This window comes from Macaca fascicularis, chromosome 4 (genome assembly GCF_037993035.2).
Source record: "Macaca fascicularis isolate 582-1 chromosome 4, T2T-MFA8v1.1".
Taxonomy (NCBI): Eukaryota; Metazoa; Chordata; class Mammalia; order Primates; family Cercopithecidae; genus Macaca; species Macaca fascicularis.
The window spans coordinates 27,322,930-27,337,392 of record NC_088378.1 but is presented as its reverse complement, the minus strand read 5'-3'; the positions used below and the strand labels follow the sequence as shown (position 1 = coordinate 27,337,392).

Sequence of the window (14,463 nt, the reverse complement as noted above, 5' to 3'; positions counted from 1 at the left end):
TGAACTTTAAAACCTCTTGTTTTCATTTTCAAGTGGTAGGAGCAGAAAGTTTCATGGCCTAAATAATAGAAAATAATAAATTTATCAGATCTAGGCTGAACGTTTATCTACTATAAATGAAATAGATGTCTTTCGACCACTAAATAGACATTACTATGTAACAGTTATAAATATAATGATGTATTCATCAGTAACCCATGAGTCAGCACTAATCTATTTCTTTTCTATTACCATAAGAATACCTGAATATCTGTATTGAAAGTGTATTGATTATTCAGAGAGAGTGCAGCACAATTCACCTGGACTGACTTAGATTGAACAAATGAAAAGTTTCTTTTTTCTTTTTTTTTTTTTTGAGACGGAGTCTTGCTCTGTCACCCAGGCTGGAGTGCAGTGGCCGGATCTCAGCTCACTGCAAGCTCCTCCTCTTGGGTTCACGCCATTCTCCTGCCTCAGCCTCCCGAGTAGCTGGGACTACAGGCACCCGCCACTTCACCTGGCTAGTTTTTTGTATTTTTTAGTAGAGACGGGGTTTCACCGTATTAGCCAGGATGGTCTCGATCTCCTGACCTCATGATCCGCCCGTCTCGGCCTCCCAAAGTGCTGGGATTACAGGCTTGAGCCACCGCGCCCGGCCGAACAAATGAAAAGTTTCAAGTTAACTACATGAACTCCTAAGCATCTTTATGGAAATAGACCATATATTTACTCAGTTTGATGTTCCATTAACAGGTTATTAACTTATATAAGGAAAACAAAATTTCTTTATAAATTGTATGTGGATATATTTTTATTTATGTTTTTCAATGTTTTATATTCTTTATAAAATATTAACATAAAATATTTTATAAAGAGTTTCTCACTCCTGCTTCACTCTAATACTCATTCCCACAAAACAGAACAGTTTCTAAGTCTCATATTCTAGAAATATATCATGCAAATGATCAATTTTGTTGAATAATCAATTTTATTTCATTGTTTATAGAAAATTGTTGTGAGCTAATCAGCTGGTTGATTTATTATATCTGTTTTATTAATAATTTATCTTTGTGTTTTCAGATTCCAAGAAAACAAAAAAACCTGCAGAAGGTACTGGACATATTTCTTTTTTTCTGCCTTATGTTTGATTAACCCTGAAATAGCATACCTTCTTAAAGGATTGACATAGAAGAAGGAATTATGTGTGGTATAGAGGAGAAGAAAAAATGATTGAGATTAAGGGGGGGAGAGAGAGAGAGAGAGAGAGCCAAATCTATTCTGACAGTACTGCTATGAGAGGTATTTGGCAGTAATAGAAGTAAACACTGCATGTATTTACCTTTCGCAGTAGTTGTTTCCAAAGAAATGTTTACTTGACAAGAAATTGAAAAATTTTCAGTATCAAACATTTATTTTACTAGAAAGCACACACTCAATTACTTTTTGACAGACCAGCATCAATTAGGAACTGATTTATCCCTTTCAGTCTTGAATAATTCATTTGGCAAGTATATCTGTGCCTCCTAGACTTGTTCACATAGTGTTTTTATGTGTTTAAGAAACACACATCAGGTGTAAATAATTTAAAATGGTTAAACATTATAATCATGGGTTAATTTATTGTCAAATAATGTTTGCCAATCAAATTATGGAAGCACCTACAGTAATTAACAATACCTCATAACCTCACTGTGAAATTTCACCTCACTGTGAAATTTAAGGAGAGAAAATTGGAAGGAGCGGTGGGAAAAATTAGTCTAATCAGTATGTAGGGTAGTAAATTTTATCTTTAAAGTTTTAAGAGCAATGATTTTGTTTGTATTTCTTTCAGTAGAACAGCCCAAGGGAAAAAGTAAGGAAATGCATGCAGTGTATTTGTGTACTTTTTTTTTTTTACTACTATTATTTGCCTGCTGCTGTATTTAGACCTGGAGTTTTGAATCCGCCTTTCCTACGTTTTATGCATGTGAACTCTGTTGTTTTTTGTCCAACTGAAAAAAATACACAGTCTGGGGGTTATAGTGGACTGAGAAGCATAGTAATCATTTTTAGAACACTTTCTCAAGCTCATGCAATCATCTAACAATACTCTTGACGAGCTTGTAATCAAAAGTAAAACTGCATTCCATTAACCCAAACTGACTTATGTTTTTGTAAATTTAGTCCTAATCTGGTTAGTTCTCAGTCTTTTGAAGATTGACTAGAAGTTCTTTTCCAGGCTAGCTTTACAACTTTTTTCCTATCTTTCTTTTTGTAATCTGTAGCATTTTGGAATGTACATGTGATATATGACATATTTCCCATAACATAATTTCCCCCAACACGCACTATGAGCTCTGTCTAATTGTGTTGCTATTCAGCCTCATCCACTGTTGCTTTAATACACTATTAAGGCTGTTTGCTAACAGTTCAGTCAAGCTCAATACCTTAAGGTATGTCTTTCACAAATATATGTTCTCCTCTGAAGAAAATAAGATATATTTAACAAAAGAAAGCAAAAAAAAAAAAAAAAAAAAAAGAAAAAATCACCTAAACTTATTCCATTTACTATTAAAAATTAACACATTAGCAGCAATATAGAGATTTTAAGAGTCTAGTAGTATCAAAAATATGTTTTAAAATACATACCAATTGAAATATATTTATGTATGTTTTGGCCCTACATAAAGTAAGGATGCTGAGACATTCAATGTCGTAAAAATGCTCTAAAATGCCCTGTGGAGACACTCATGAAATTATACTTCAACTCAGCCAGGGGGAGCAATCCATCTATAGAGAGGTGTGAGTTCTCTCAGTTCAGATTTATGTGTGTGCAGAGCTGCTGATGAGTACTGGCACAGTGATACAGAAGGCACTCTATAAACACTGAACCAGCAGGAAAATGGAGGACAACTGGAGATTCGAAAAATAGTATTAAAGTATATATAGAGAGAGCCTTAAGACCCTTTATTACAGTTTATATGATTTAAAAGTTCCTGCAGACACTGCAGCTCCTTGGCAATCTTCAGGGCACTGATGCACTTAATAAATAAACATGCCTTCTCACGCATTCATTCACAACTCAGCGGTTTCCCTCCTTGAGAAGGTCCGCAGATTGTGACTTGGGTAGCAATAAGGAGAAGAAATAGTTTTCTTCAAAACACCTATCAATTCTTTTCAAATTCACTCATTTGCTGTGGTTTATCATCTAGACTTGCTTTTATTATTTTTAGTGTTGTATCTTTGAATTTCTTTGATTTGGATTTTTTGTCTTGAGGGTTGCTTTATTCAATGGTACAGCCCAATTTTATATTTTATTTTGCTTCTACTTTTCCAATAATCACAACTTAAAGGTTGTTCACTTTTCAGATATTTTTAATTATGGTTAGGGGAAACAGGATGAAGAGTACGAGACCGTCCTGTACATTTTGTAAATGTTTGTGAGCTATAATTTTTTTCAAAATAAAAAGTAAAAGAGAGAGGCCTCAAAAATCAACCATAGCATGATTTTGTGGTCCCTATAGAGTTAAAGAGTAAATCAATGTATATGTAATATGGTAATTCAATAACTACACCGTGAGCTATCCTGTATAATGAACAAATTAGCACAGCTATTTTCCAGCTTGTATAATGGCTTTCTGATAAGATTGAGGGGACTTTGTTTTAACTTTTAATCTTATGTATAGTTGGTATTCAATTTTGATGCATATCGAAATCTGCTTCCAGTACTTTTTTGACTGTCATCACTGATTATTTGTGACTGTCATCACAAATTTCTTAGAAATGTGTTATGATTAGAGCTTCAGTTAAGCAATACCTTAAACAATGCATTGAATTGCTCTTCATTTGCCAGACAACATTTGATAATGTTCTAATTTTGTTTAATTTTAGCTAAATTGTCATAGCTTCTTCCTTTTGACCTGAAACACTTGGTCAAACCATTTGTTTCATTTTTTTGTTTTACTGCTTAAAGGCTTTCTTAAAGGAGGATAAGTTGCTCATACCATACTTGTTTAATTACAAAGCCTGACTAACAAAATTGTATACTTGAGAAATTGATGTGGTGACCATAGCATTCTATGACACTCTGTATTTTTAAAATATAGTCTGTAGAATTCTTTCAGCATGCACATATTCTAGTCTTCAAAATCTATTCATTAAATAAAACTTTAAGAATCTTTCCATTCTTTTTCTTTAAAATATCAGATACAAATGTGTGTATGTTAAAGTATTTCTTGAAAATCTTCTTTTAAATTAATTTGACAAGGTTGTCAAGGCAAAATAAATAAGAATAGAAATGTAGATGATAGCACTTCATATAAAATTAGTACTTGCAATTCTTATAAAATTAGTGCTTATTATAATGTAAATATCAGCTTAATCTTGAGAACAAAATAATGCTTTGTCTCATACAATATTGACAAAAGTAGATTCCTGAAAAGAAATGCCATATAAAGAGGACTCCAAAAGGAGCATTTGTCCGAAAAGCAAGGCAAATGTTTTACCCTGAAACTTCTTTTTCTATATTAGTGTCTTAAATGTATCTCACAAAGCCTTTGTCTTAGCTTAATAGCTATTTCTTCCATGTAAGAAGATTCTTAGAAGAGGCAGTCCACATGAAATGCGCTAATCTTCAACGTTCTGAGAATTATTTTAAAATAACTGCAATAAGGTGGGGTGCTGTGGCTCATGCCTGTAAACCTAGCATTTTGAGAGGCTGAGGTGGGTGGATCTCTTAAGTTCAGAAATTTGAGATCAGCCTGACCAACATGGTGAGACTTTGTCTCCACACACACACATACACACACACATACAACAAATCTGGCTACACATGGTGTGTGCCTGTAGACCCAAGCTATCTGGGAGGCTGAGATTGGTGGATCAATTAAGCCCAGGAAGTAGAGGCTGCAGTGAACTTGAATTGTAACACTGCGCTACAACCTGGCAACAGAATGAGACCCTGTCTCAAAAAACTAAGCAATTTTTTAAAAAGCTGTAGTAATTGTCTTTTGTACTTACTATTTTGACTCAAATTCATTTCATATTGATCTAATATAATAGCAAATTTCATTTTTTTACCCTTTTTGGATTCTATTTTATTTTTCTGGTTTATCATCTGTAAAAAATTCAAATTCCTCTAATATTCAGAATATTTTGATGCTGCCCCATAAGGCAACTCCTGAGATAAATGGAAGAAATAATTATTTTAAGTATACAATCTTAGTCTTTTTATGTAAGCTATTATTAGTTGCTGCAATCTGGCATCAGCACATGCATGTTTCTTTGTGTTCAAATAATTAAGTTGGGATTCATAAACTTTAGAATAATAATAATAATGACAATAATAATATGTTTCAGAACAGGAAAAGAAAGAAAAACATGTGGAACCAGGTAACTGTTTTTAAATTCCTCTGTTCTCACAATTTCATAATATTATTTGATTTGCAATTGAATACTGAATTGCAATTGAATGACATAAAATGTTGATTTTTTTTCTTTCCTTTTTGATACAGCAAAGTCACCAAAGAAAGAACATTCAGGTGAGTAAGACCACTGTTGCTGGACCCCAAATACTGATGTCCAGTGTTTATTAATGCTGTAGCCTCAAACAGGTGGTAAGACAGTGGCAGTAAAAGGCAGGGAATGCTTCCATCTCACAGTGGTTTTTTCCAAGTTCTTGACATGGACATAACATCAATGCAGCTTTAGAAAATGAAAGCCAAATGTTACACCCTTGCTCCTCAATGTGTGTTCTGTGAACTAGCAGCATCAGGATCACCCAAGAGGTTATTAGAAATGCAGAATTTTTGGTCCCATTCAAGACCTACTGAATCAGAGTCTGCAACTTCACAAGATCCTTGGTGAATTCATCTGTGCAGTATTTGTGAAGTGTACTGTTTCACAGTTTAGTGTAAAAGCAAAACAAAACAAGAACAAAACACTTTCTGTAAATACATTATACATTGCTTTGTTTTTATAGTATGGAATAATCACTTCCAGCAAATATTATCTCCCAATTCATAATCTTAATAACATTTCCTGAGTGTTCAAGGGAGTTTCAGTGAGAGTAAAAGTAGATTTTGCCCTAAATATATTTACATTCTGATAAGAAAAACAAATGATTGAGAGTCAAACAACCAGACAAATAAACCTATCAAAAAAAAAAAAACCCTAAAAGTGCAGTCGTTATGGAGACCAAATTATTGTTTTGAAGTTTTCTAGCATTTAACCTGCCCAATTAATCATTTCAAATAAAAATGTCTGAAACCATTTATATTTCCCTCGTTTAAAACTATCACCTCTTGATTTTGCCTGGCTAACTCCTACTGAAGGAGCTTCACTGAGTTATTTAGTGTTTTTTTGTGTGTGTGTGTGTGTGTGTGTGTGTGTATAGGTGATCATAACCTCATGTGATACCCATCAGTCATTCTTCTCATTTCATTTTATTTAAATGGAAATAGCATCTGCTCAGTCTTATTTAAATAACCATGAAAAGGGGCTCAATTGTACTCCCATCCTGCCACAAACCATGGAAAACTACAGGTTTGAATCCACATTTATTATTCATTTTTAAAGATTATAAAACATCCTGGGACAACTCAAATCTGTTGTAAGTGTCTGTCCAATTAGTTCCCATAGCATCATTTTCTTACTTTTATAATATTCCATATGCTGTTAAAATCATTATCTTTTCCCTTTTCTACCTTATATAGTCAGAAATAAGAAGAAGCCGACTGTTTTTTCTCTTTATTCCCAGAGCACCTGTTGTAATGCCAGGACACACTGGGCACTTGATGATGGCTTATTGGGTGAAGGAAGAAACACCAAATAGAATAATTACATTTTTATAAATTTAAGAAAATGAAACCTTTAAAATAATTTACAAGATACAATAATTGCACATTTCAGCATTTCACATTTTCACAGTATTTGACGTTTGGGAAGAAATGTTTTGTCTTCTTTCCAGAGAACACCCTATTGGTTCAGAGTTGCATTTCCTCAAGCATAACACATCTTCTCACTTATGTATGTAAGAAGAAACCCAAGGTAGTGCATGCATTATAGAAAGATAGAGAGACATACAGAATGACTGTTGGTGTAGCCAATTTTAAAAGTTTTAATAGTTAAATATTACTGTCTAATATTGAACCTGACAAAATAAGATAAATTTCTTGAAATTATTATATTTTTATTTTGGTGTGTGATTACAATGCAGCAACTTAGCAGTAATCAGCTGTAGTTCAAAAATGAAAACCTTCGATTTGAATAATTTATCAAACAAACTCATTCTTTTCACACTATTTTATAGACTTTGAGGAAAATGCATTTGCCTGTGTATAAAAAAATGAGATATTTGGATAATTAAAAATGGAGAGCAAGATGAATGAGTTTTGAATGAACATTCTGTGTTGGAAGAAGTTGTATGAATAACAAACAATTAAATTCTATAATTCATAGAATATATTTGGATTATATCAAAAAAATTGCACAGTATTTTATTTTCTGTTTCTCAGATCTTGTATTTGTTTAGCTTCCAATATTATACACACAATCTTTAAACAATTAAAATAACCTTAAAATTATTTTGGAAAGAGATAAGCAGACTTGTTATTACTGTTAACCTTATTATTTCTTGTCATTAACAGTTCCAAGTGAAAAACAAGTAAAAGCAAGTATGTTGAACAAAATTTTTAAAGAAGAGCATATTTTAGCAGCTTACTCATTTGAGTTTTCTGCTATAGACTATGCTAGTGCTAATTTTGAGAATGGCTTACCAGCTTTTTGGAATGATTATTTGTTGTGTTGAATATGCAAAATTACTTATCCCTTCCTTTTCTGTGAATTCATTCTTATTAAAATTTATCTATAGAGCTTTCATTTGTTAATTTGGCCACATCATGACACCTTTGCGAAGTGTTATATTTTTATTTCTCATTTTGCAGTATAATAAGTGAATTCTTCAGTACACATCATACTGAATTATCCTAATGATTAATCAGTTGATCAAACCAGTAGGCAACCTAATTTGTCTACCATGAATATCCCATCTTTAACGAAAGGAAGCCCCTCAACATTTTCCTAACCATTGCTCTTGGAATGTCACAATTCCCTTTTAAGCTTTCTATTCTTGGATTGTGAAATATTAACTGATAACCATAACATACCTTGGCATTTGCAGCAATGGGAGCTTTGACAATATGCTTAGGGAAAAATACTGAGAAACTGTTGATATTTCTTAGTTTGATGAAGTACCTGACTGTTATTAATAAAAGTTATTTTAAGCATAATGGAAAATATTTTGTTTTAGGAAGAAATATATAAGATTTGTTTATGGGATTTAGGTCAGTCCTCAGTTCTATACATGACATCAATGTGCTTATATATATTTTTGAGAGGTTAGGGGTAAACAAGTACTGGTAATGCTACTAATACATAAAACAAATGCATATTTTATTTAGTGCTGAGGGTTTTTTGTTTTGTTTTTAAATTTTGTTTTTGTTTTTGATGGAGTCTTGCTCTGTCACCAGGCTGGAGTGCAGTGGCATGATCTTGGCTCACTGCAACCTCTGCCTCCTGGGTTCAAGCGATTCTCCTGCTTCAGCCTCCCAAGTAGTTTTTGAGACATATTACATCAGTAGATACATCAGATAATAATTGAAAAATATATTGAGTAGCTTGGTAGGAATGTCTTCTTTTAAAAAAATTACAGTTGAAAGTATACACATAGATATTGAGAACTTTGCAAGAGAGGTTTAACATGAATCTAAAATTCCATTTATATTTCCATGAAAAATTTTAGTTAAATGTACAGCTGATTGGAACTCTATATCATGGAGTCTTTACTATGCTGATACTTAGTCTGTAGAAATGCATAATCAAGAAAATATATCAAACAAATCTGATAATTTTGTAGCACTGGCAGAGAGCTTTAGATTGAAGATTGCTCTGAAGATGAACATCTTCTTCCTAGAAAAATGTGACATGTAGATAAAAATATTCATTTGCAATAAAAAATTCTGTAAGTTCTGCTATCTATGAAACATATCATCCAATCAGGTTTTGAAGAGATCAGCATATTTTGCAGAAAATTAGCAAATTAGCTTGCCAAATCATCTTAAACCCAATATAAGTTTCATAAGAGTTAATATTCTACTCCCTATACAGTTGAGAGATTTGCACTTGACACAAACATTATCCTTCAACACAAAAATTAATTAGACATAATTCACAAACTGCTTAAATTACCTGATAACAAGGTGACCACCCATTTTCCCAACTAAAAATGGATTTTGGTATTGAAGTCATACAGCAGGAGAATTTTTATTCAGCTGCTATAAAGGCTACTTATAAAGTTAATGCCTAAAACAAAAATTACATGTCATTACAGATACTCTTGAAAAGCCTTTAAATCATACATATAGTAATAGTTTTCTGTATATAACCTGCACATTTGGGATATGATTTTACAGTCTGTTAAGTTGTGAGAGCAAGTGAAAGTGATAGAGATAGATTATTTAACATAAATTATGTATTTATGTGATGCAATTCCATAGTATTGAATTTAAAGGGATAGATGAGATTGACAGGGTTAAAGCCAGTCAAAGAAAAAGGTAAAAGGGGATTTGTCATTAAGACTGGATTAAAGGAAATAACTGGAAGGTGGATTGAGTTTGTGGTATGGGATTTTTTACTCTAGATCTGGAGGAAACACCTGAAATCACTGTAGGAAAAATACTCGAGGACATGGACAAGCTTGGGAGGTACATCAAATTCGGAGTAGAGTATATATTAGTCCGTTTTCACGCTGCTGATAAAGACATATCCCATACTGGGCAATTTACCAAAGAAAGAGGTTTAATGAACTGACAGCCCCACATAGCTGGGGAGGCCTCACAATAATAATGGAAGGCAAGGAGGAGCAAGTCACATCTTACATGGATGGTTGCAGGCAAAAAGAGAGCTTGTGTGGGGAAACTCCCGTTTTAAAAACCATCAGCTCTCGTGAGACTTATTCACTATCACGAGAACAGCATGGGAAAGTTTTACCCCCATGATTCAATTACCTCCCACCGGGTCCCTTCCACAATGTGTGGGACTTGAAGATGAGATTTAGGTGGGGATACAGCCAAACCATATCATAGAGTCTCATGGTAACATGAGCTTCAAGAAAATGAAAACCTTTCAGATTACTGGTGCGACGCTAAACAAGAGCACTTCATGTTTCCACATCAAAAGTTATGTGTTAGGGTGTGGTTTGGATGAAGAAAGGGTACCTTGGACTAGGCAGGGATGCTGAACCTAGCCTGGCCATTTCTGCAACTCAGCAAAGACTCCTTTATTTATCATAGTGTAAGCAAAAATATGTCAACACACCCAACTGCCCTGCCTGCATTCCCCTTCATGTGCCTCTCCACACATTGGATGGCAACACAGAGGCTGACAATAAAATCAGCAATTTCCAAGCAGGAAGAGGACCCAACAAGTAGATGTGTAGACTGTAGAGCACTTCATGGCTTTAACACTGCATATATGGTGAATCTTCAAGAAGAAATATAATAGACATTGTTTACCAAATATATGTGACCACATCACCCCTTTCTCTTTCAATGACCACATCAAGGATCACTATTTTTCAGGAACTTGGGTAGCACTGTCCCAGGTCACTTTATTCCACCTCAAGGACCTTGGGACTGGGATGATGTATTCCATATGCATGGTCAGCCAGTCAGTGGTCAGTTTGAATTTTGAGAAAAATAACCACCAAAATGCAGGATAAGGCCAAACTATAGTCATTTTTAACTCTGGTTCTAATAATCGGGCATTTTTCACCCCTTGATTTTAGCATTGCACAGATTGGGTGCTATGTTCAGCCACCAAGCCTGACTATGTTTATCTCCTTAATCACATTTCAGTGTCTAAACGTGTGAGTCAGGTATCTATCATCAAATCTACTAATGTATGTCAGGATCATTTAGGAGATGTCTGTATGCAGAATTTAAAAGTAAAGTCCCATTGAATTTATTCAGTTATGTATGTTAGAAGAATATTTGGAGACAATTGCTCTTAATAAAATTGCATGTTTTTTTTGACTCAGTTTAAGTACTCTAGCATGGGAATGGCAAAAGTCTATGGGAAGATCTATAGGCCTGAAACATAGTGCTTGATATAAAATGAATTGTCTCTAGATCACATGCTGCATGCCAAATATAATCTTGGTTGATCTATGATCTTAGTCAGTTAGAACAGTCTTCATGTACTATATTGTCCCAGAATAATTATTACCTGCACCTATTTTCACTTGCTCAGTTTTGTATTATATATTATATAATTACTAATAGTATCACAGCTGGTGCTGCCAGAATATATTCAAAACATCACTCATACAGCACTAGAGTGATGATTTTATGAGGTTTAAGTATGAGGAAAGGTAAGATGTGAGAGACCTAGGGCTGCCTTAGGTGGTAGGGTAAGGCGTGCTTCTTATTTGAAACTATATATAAAGATGAGGTTGGTGTTCTGAGTGCCAGCCCCAAGCTGAAAAATGCCATGGTTCAGAGTCAAAGAATGTTCATCGAGATTGACACAAAGAGATCTAAGCTAGACTGATGAGTACTAACAAAAGTAAAATCTAAGTTCAATTAAGACATGAAGAGGTAGGGGAGAAAGGGACAGGATTTCAAATGGGAAACCAGAAATAAATTTTAGTATTATAAAAGTGACATAATGAACACAGCAACATGGCACTATAAAGCATGGCTATTGAGATCAGGACTATGTATCTTAAGTATTAGTAATAAAGTAGTCCCTGGATATTGTATTATAAAGGGTAGAATGGTATTGGTGTAGATATAAATTTTCCAATAAGACAGAAAAAAAGAGACCTAAAATACATCACGCTTGAGTAAAAATCTGACATAAGAAAGAGCAGCCATTTCAGAGAGTCAGAGAGTGGATAGATTATTTTTAATGTTGCTGATATAGCTCATATTCAATACAAAAATATAGTTTATTCTTATTTCATACAATTCTAAAATATCACTTCCAAATGGTTCAAGAACTTAAATACTAAAGGCAAAATATGGCATTATCGTTTTTTTAACCATAGGAAAATATGTAGTTTCTTGAAATATGGGAGGATTTGAAAAACTAGATGTTCAAAATTCTAGTCATACATTTAATAGCTGACATTTTATTGTATTAGAATTATGAACTTCAATTTATCAATAAATGCCATAAAGAAAGATAACGGACAAGCCACCAACTTGTAAAAGATACTTGTAACATATTTAAATAGCAAGAGATTAATAGCAAAAATAGATGAACACTACAAAAATTTTTTAAAAAGACAAAGACCTTGATAGACAATGGGCAGAAAAGAAAATGGCCGCTAGATATAAGACTGCATTAAAAAAAAGAAAATGCAAATGTTCTATAAACATATCAAAAGATGTTCAACCTCTAAGTAATAATGGAATTGTACTTAAAAGTACAAGATAGTATTTTACATAAGAATAAATTTTCAAAATTAGGGAATAGGCTTATTCTGATGATGGTAGTGATATGGAGCAGAAGAAACTTGCACATATGCTGCTGACATGAATGCAGAATTTAGGGAGAAAAATGTGTCATTTATCTAGGGTACATGCCTAGCAAGTTTACTTCTATGAAAGTTATTGCCAATGTGCAAAAGGAGACCCATGTGCGGGAATGTTCATAGCAGAATTATTTAGAAAACATAAAACTGGACGTGACTTAGTGTCCATTGGCAGGAGAATAAATCTGTAGTTTGTAGGCCAAACATTGGAATGCTGGACAGCAGTTAAAGTTAATCAACTACAGCTACTCATATCAACATAGTAACATCTCAAAAAATCACACAAATTAAATAATACAGTTTAATTTATATAATGTTATCTCACTAAATATTATAATCTAATTTAATTCATATAAAATTATCTTACCTTTATTTAGAGACAAATATATGTAATAAAAACCCATATAGAAAAATAAGGACATAATTATTACAAAATATAGGACAACTGTAACTTTGAGATAGAGAGAGAAGCTTGCAGTGCTAGTAGGACAAGTAAGAGGTTTCAAAGGCCTTGGGGCTATTCTATGACTTAGGTGTGCAGGAGGTTCAAAGGTGAACATTCTTTATTGCTGTTCATTAGATTGTGCACAAATGTTATATGCCTTCTATTTATAATATATTTCATAATAAGACAGGTTTAAAAAATAGAGAGTGAGAGGATAGAAGTAGTGACATTGAGTGCAGCAGCTCTATGCAGAGACATGAGGTTGCTGAAAATGTCATATAGAATTGAAGGATGTGGTTGTCTGTGGCTCTAAAGAGTGACATGAGACATTGTGAAAGAATCAGTGAAGGAGAAAACTGATGAGGGAGCTGATCGAAGCAATATTGGCAAGAACAAAGGCCTTGACTTGGCAAAAGGAGATGGAATCCAGAACAAAATATGGAAGGATTGGTACTCTAAAGGGGCAGGAACTGATGACCTTTTGGAACTGGAAAGAAAAATGCATGAGTATGTGCTGGTGAGGTAGTGAAACAGTGATTGAGTTTAGTCTGCCCCTATTTTCTCTATGAATTTCTCAACAGCAGCTTATTTCTATGTTGTAGGATGTTTATGGAGGGAAAAGAATAATTGAAACATTTGTTAAGAGTGTGAGAAAGCAAGTTTGTTGGGTCTGTGGTAATATTGCTGGCCAGTGCTAAGTGATCTCATAAATGTGATCCACATTTGAAGTGTGGTCTGCTGCAGAGTGGGGGTCTTCCTTCAGCTTCGATGACTGCTCAGGTGATAGGCATAAAGTATATTTGGTGTTTTGGCAGACATAGTGGGTTGATTTGTGCCTCCCACCGAAAGATGTGTTGAAGCTCAACCCTGGTACCTGTGAATGTGACCTGACTTTGAAATAGAGTCTTCACAGATGTACTCAAGTTAAGATGAGGTCATTTTGGATTAGGGTGGGCCACCAATCTGATGCCTGGTATCCTTATAAGAAGAGGAAATTTGGTACACACAGACGTGTATAGAAGACTGCCACATGAACATAAAAGTAGAAATTGCAGTGATGCAGCTTCAAGCCAAGGAATGCCAAGGGTTCCTGGCAACTAGCAGACTCTAGGAGGAGGCAAGGAAGGATTCTTCCCAAGATCCTTTACAGGGAGCTTTCTAGGGTCCTGCCAACACCTGAATTTTGGACTTCTAGCCTCTAGAACTGTGGAAAAATACATTTGTTTTGTATTTATCTACCCAACAGTTTTAAGGCAGTCCTAGGAAATTAATACAGCAGATGAATACAACAACAGAAAATATGCGAGCGATTTAACTATGGCTCATTTATGCATAAGCTTGATAAGAAGTAAAGTAAAGATATGAGGAAAATCTTGAAAAATAAGAAAGTGGCAAGAACAAGGAATGGAAGTATTAATGGGATCAGATACTGTATAATGGGAGTTCTTGAGTAAGTGAGCTCAAG

At 34.0% G+C, this 14,463-nt stretch overlaps 1 protein-coding gene across 50 annotated transcripts in view; it reads left to right on the top strand.

Annotated features, from left to right (window-relative positions):
• Window positions 1-14,463, top strand: part of TRDN (triadin) — a 410,256-nt gene that overhangs the window by 242,855 nt on the left and 152,938 nt on the right. For 39 of the 50 annotated variants that reach the window (XR_012433400.1, XR_012433399.1, XR_012433398.1 and 36 more), the window contains 5 exons: window positions 1,060-1,089; window positions 1,811-1,831; window positions 5,317-5,349; window positions 5,472-5,498; window positions 7,605-7,631. Coding sequence is in view for 45 of the 50 variants with exons in the window: in XM_074036974.1 (XP_073893075.1) it covers window positions 1,060-1,089; window positions 1,811-1,831; window positions 5,317-5,349; window positions 5,472-5,498; window positions 7,605-7,631 (138 nt within the window). In the remaining 5 variants the exon portion in view is untranslated. The remainder of the gene's footprint in view (window positions 1-1,059; window positions 1,090-1,810; window positions 1,832-5,316; window positions 5,350-5,471; window positions 5,499-7,604; window positions 7,632-14,463) is intronic. The other 11 variants (XM_074036973.1, XM_074036966.1, XM_074036968.1 and 8 more) reach the window with 3 other exon arrangements.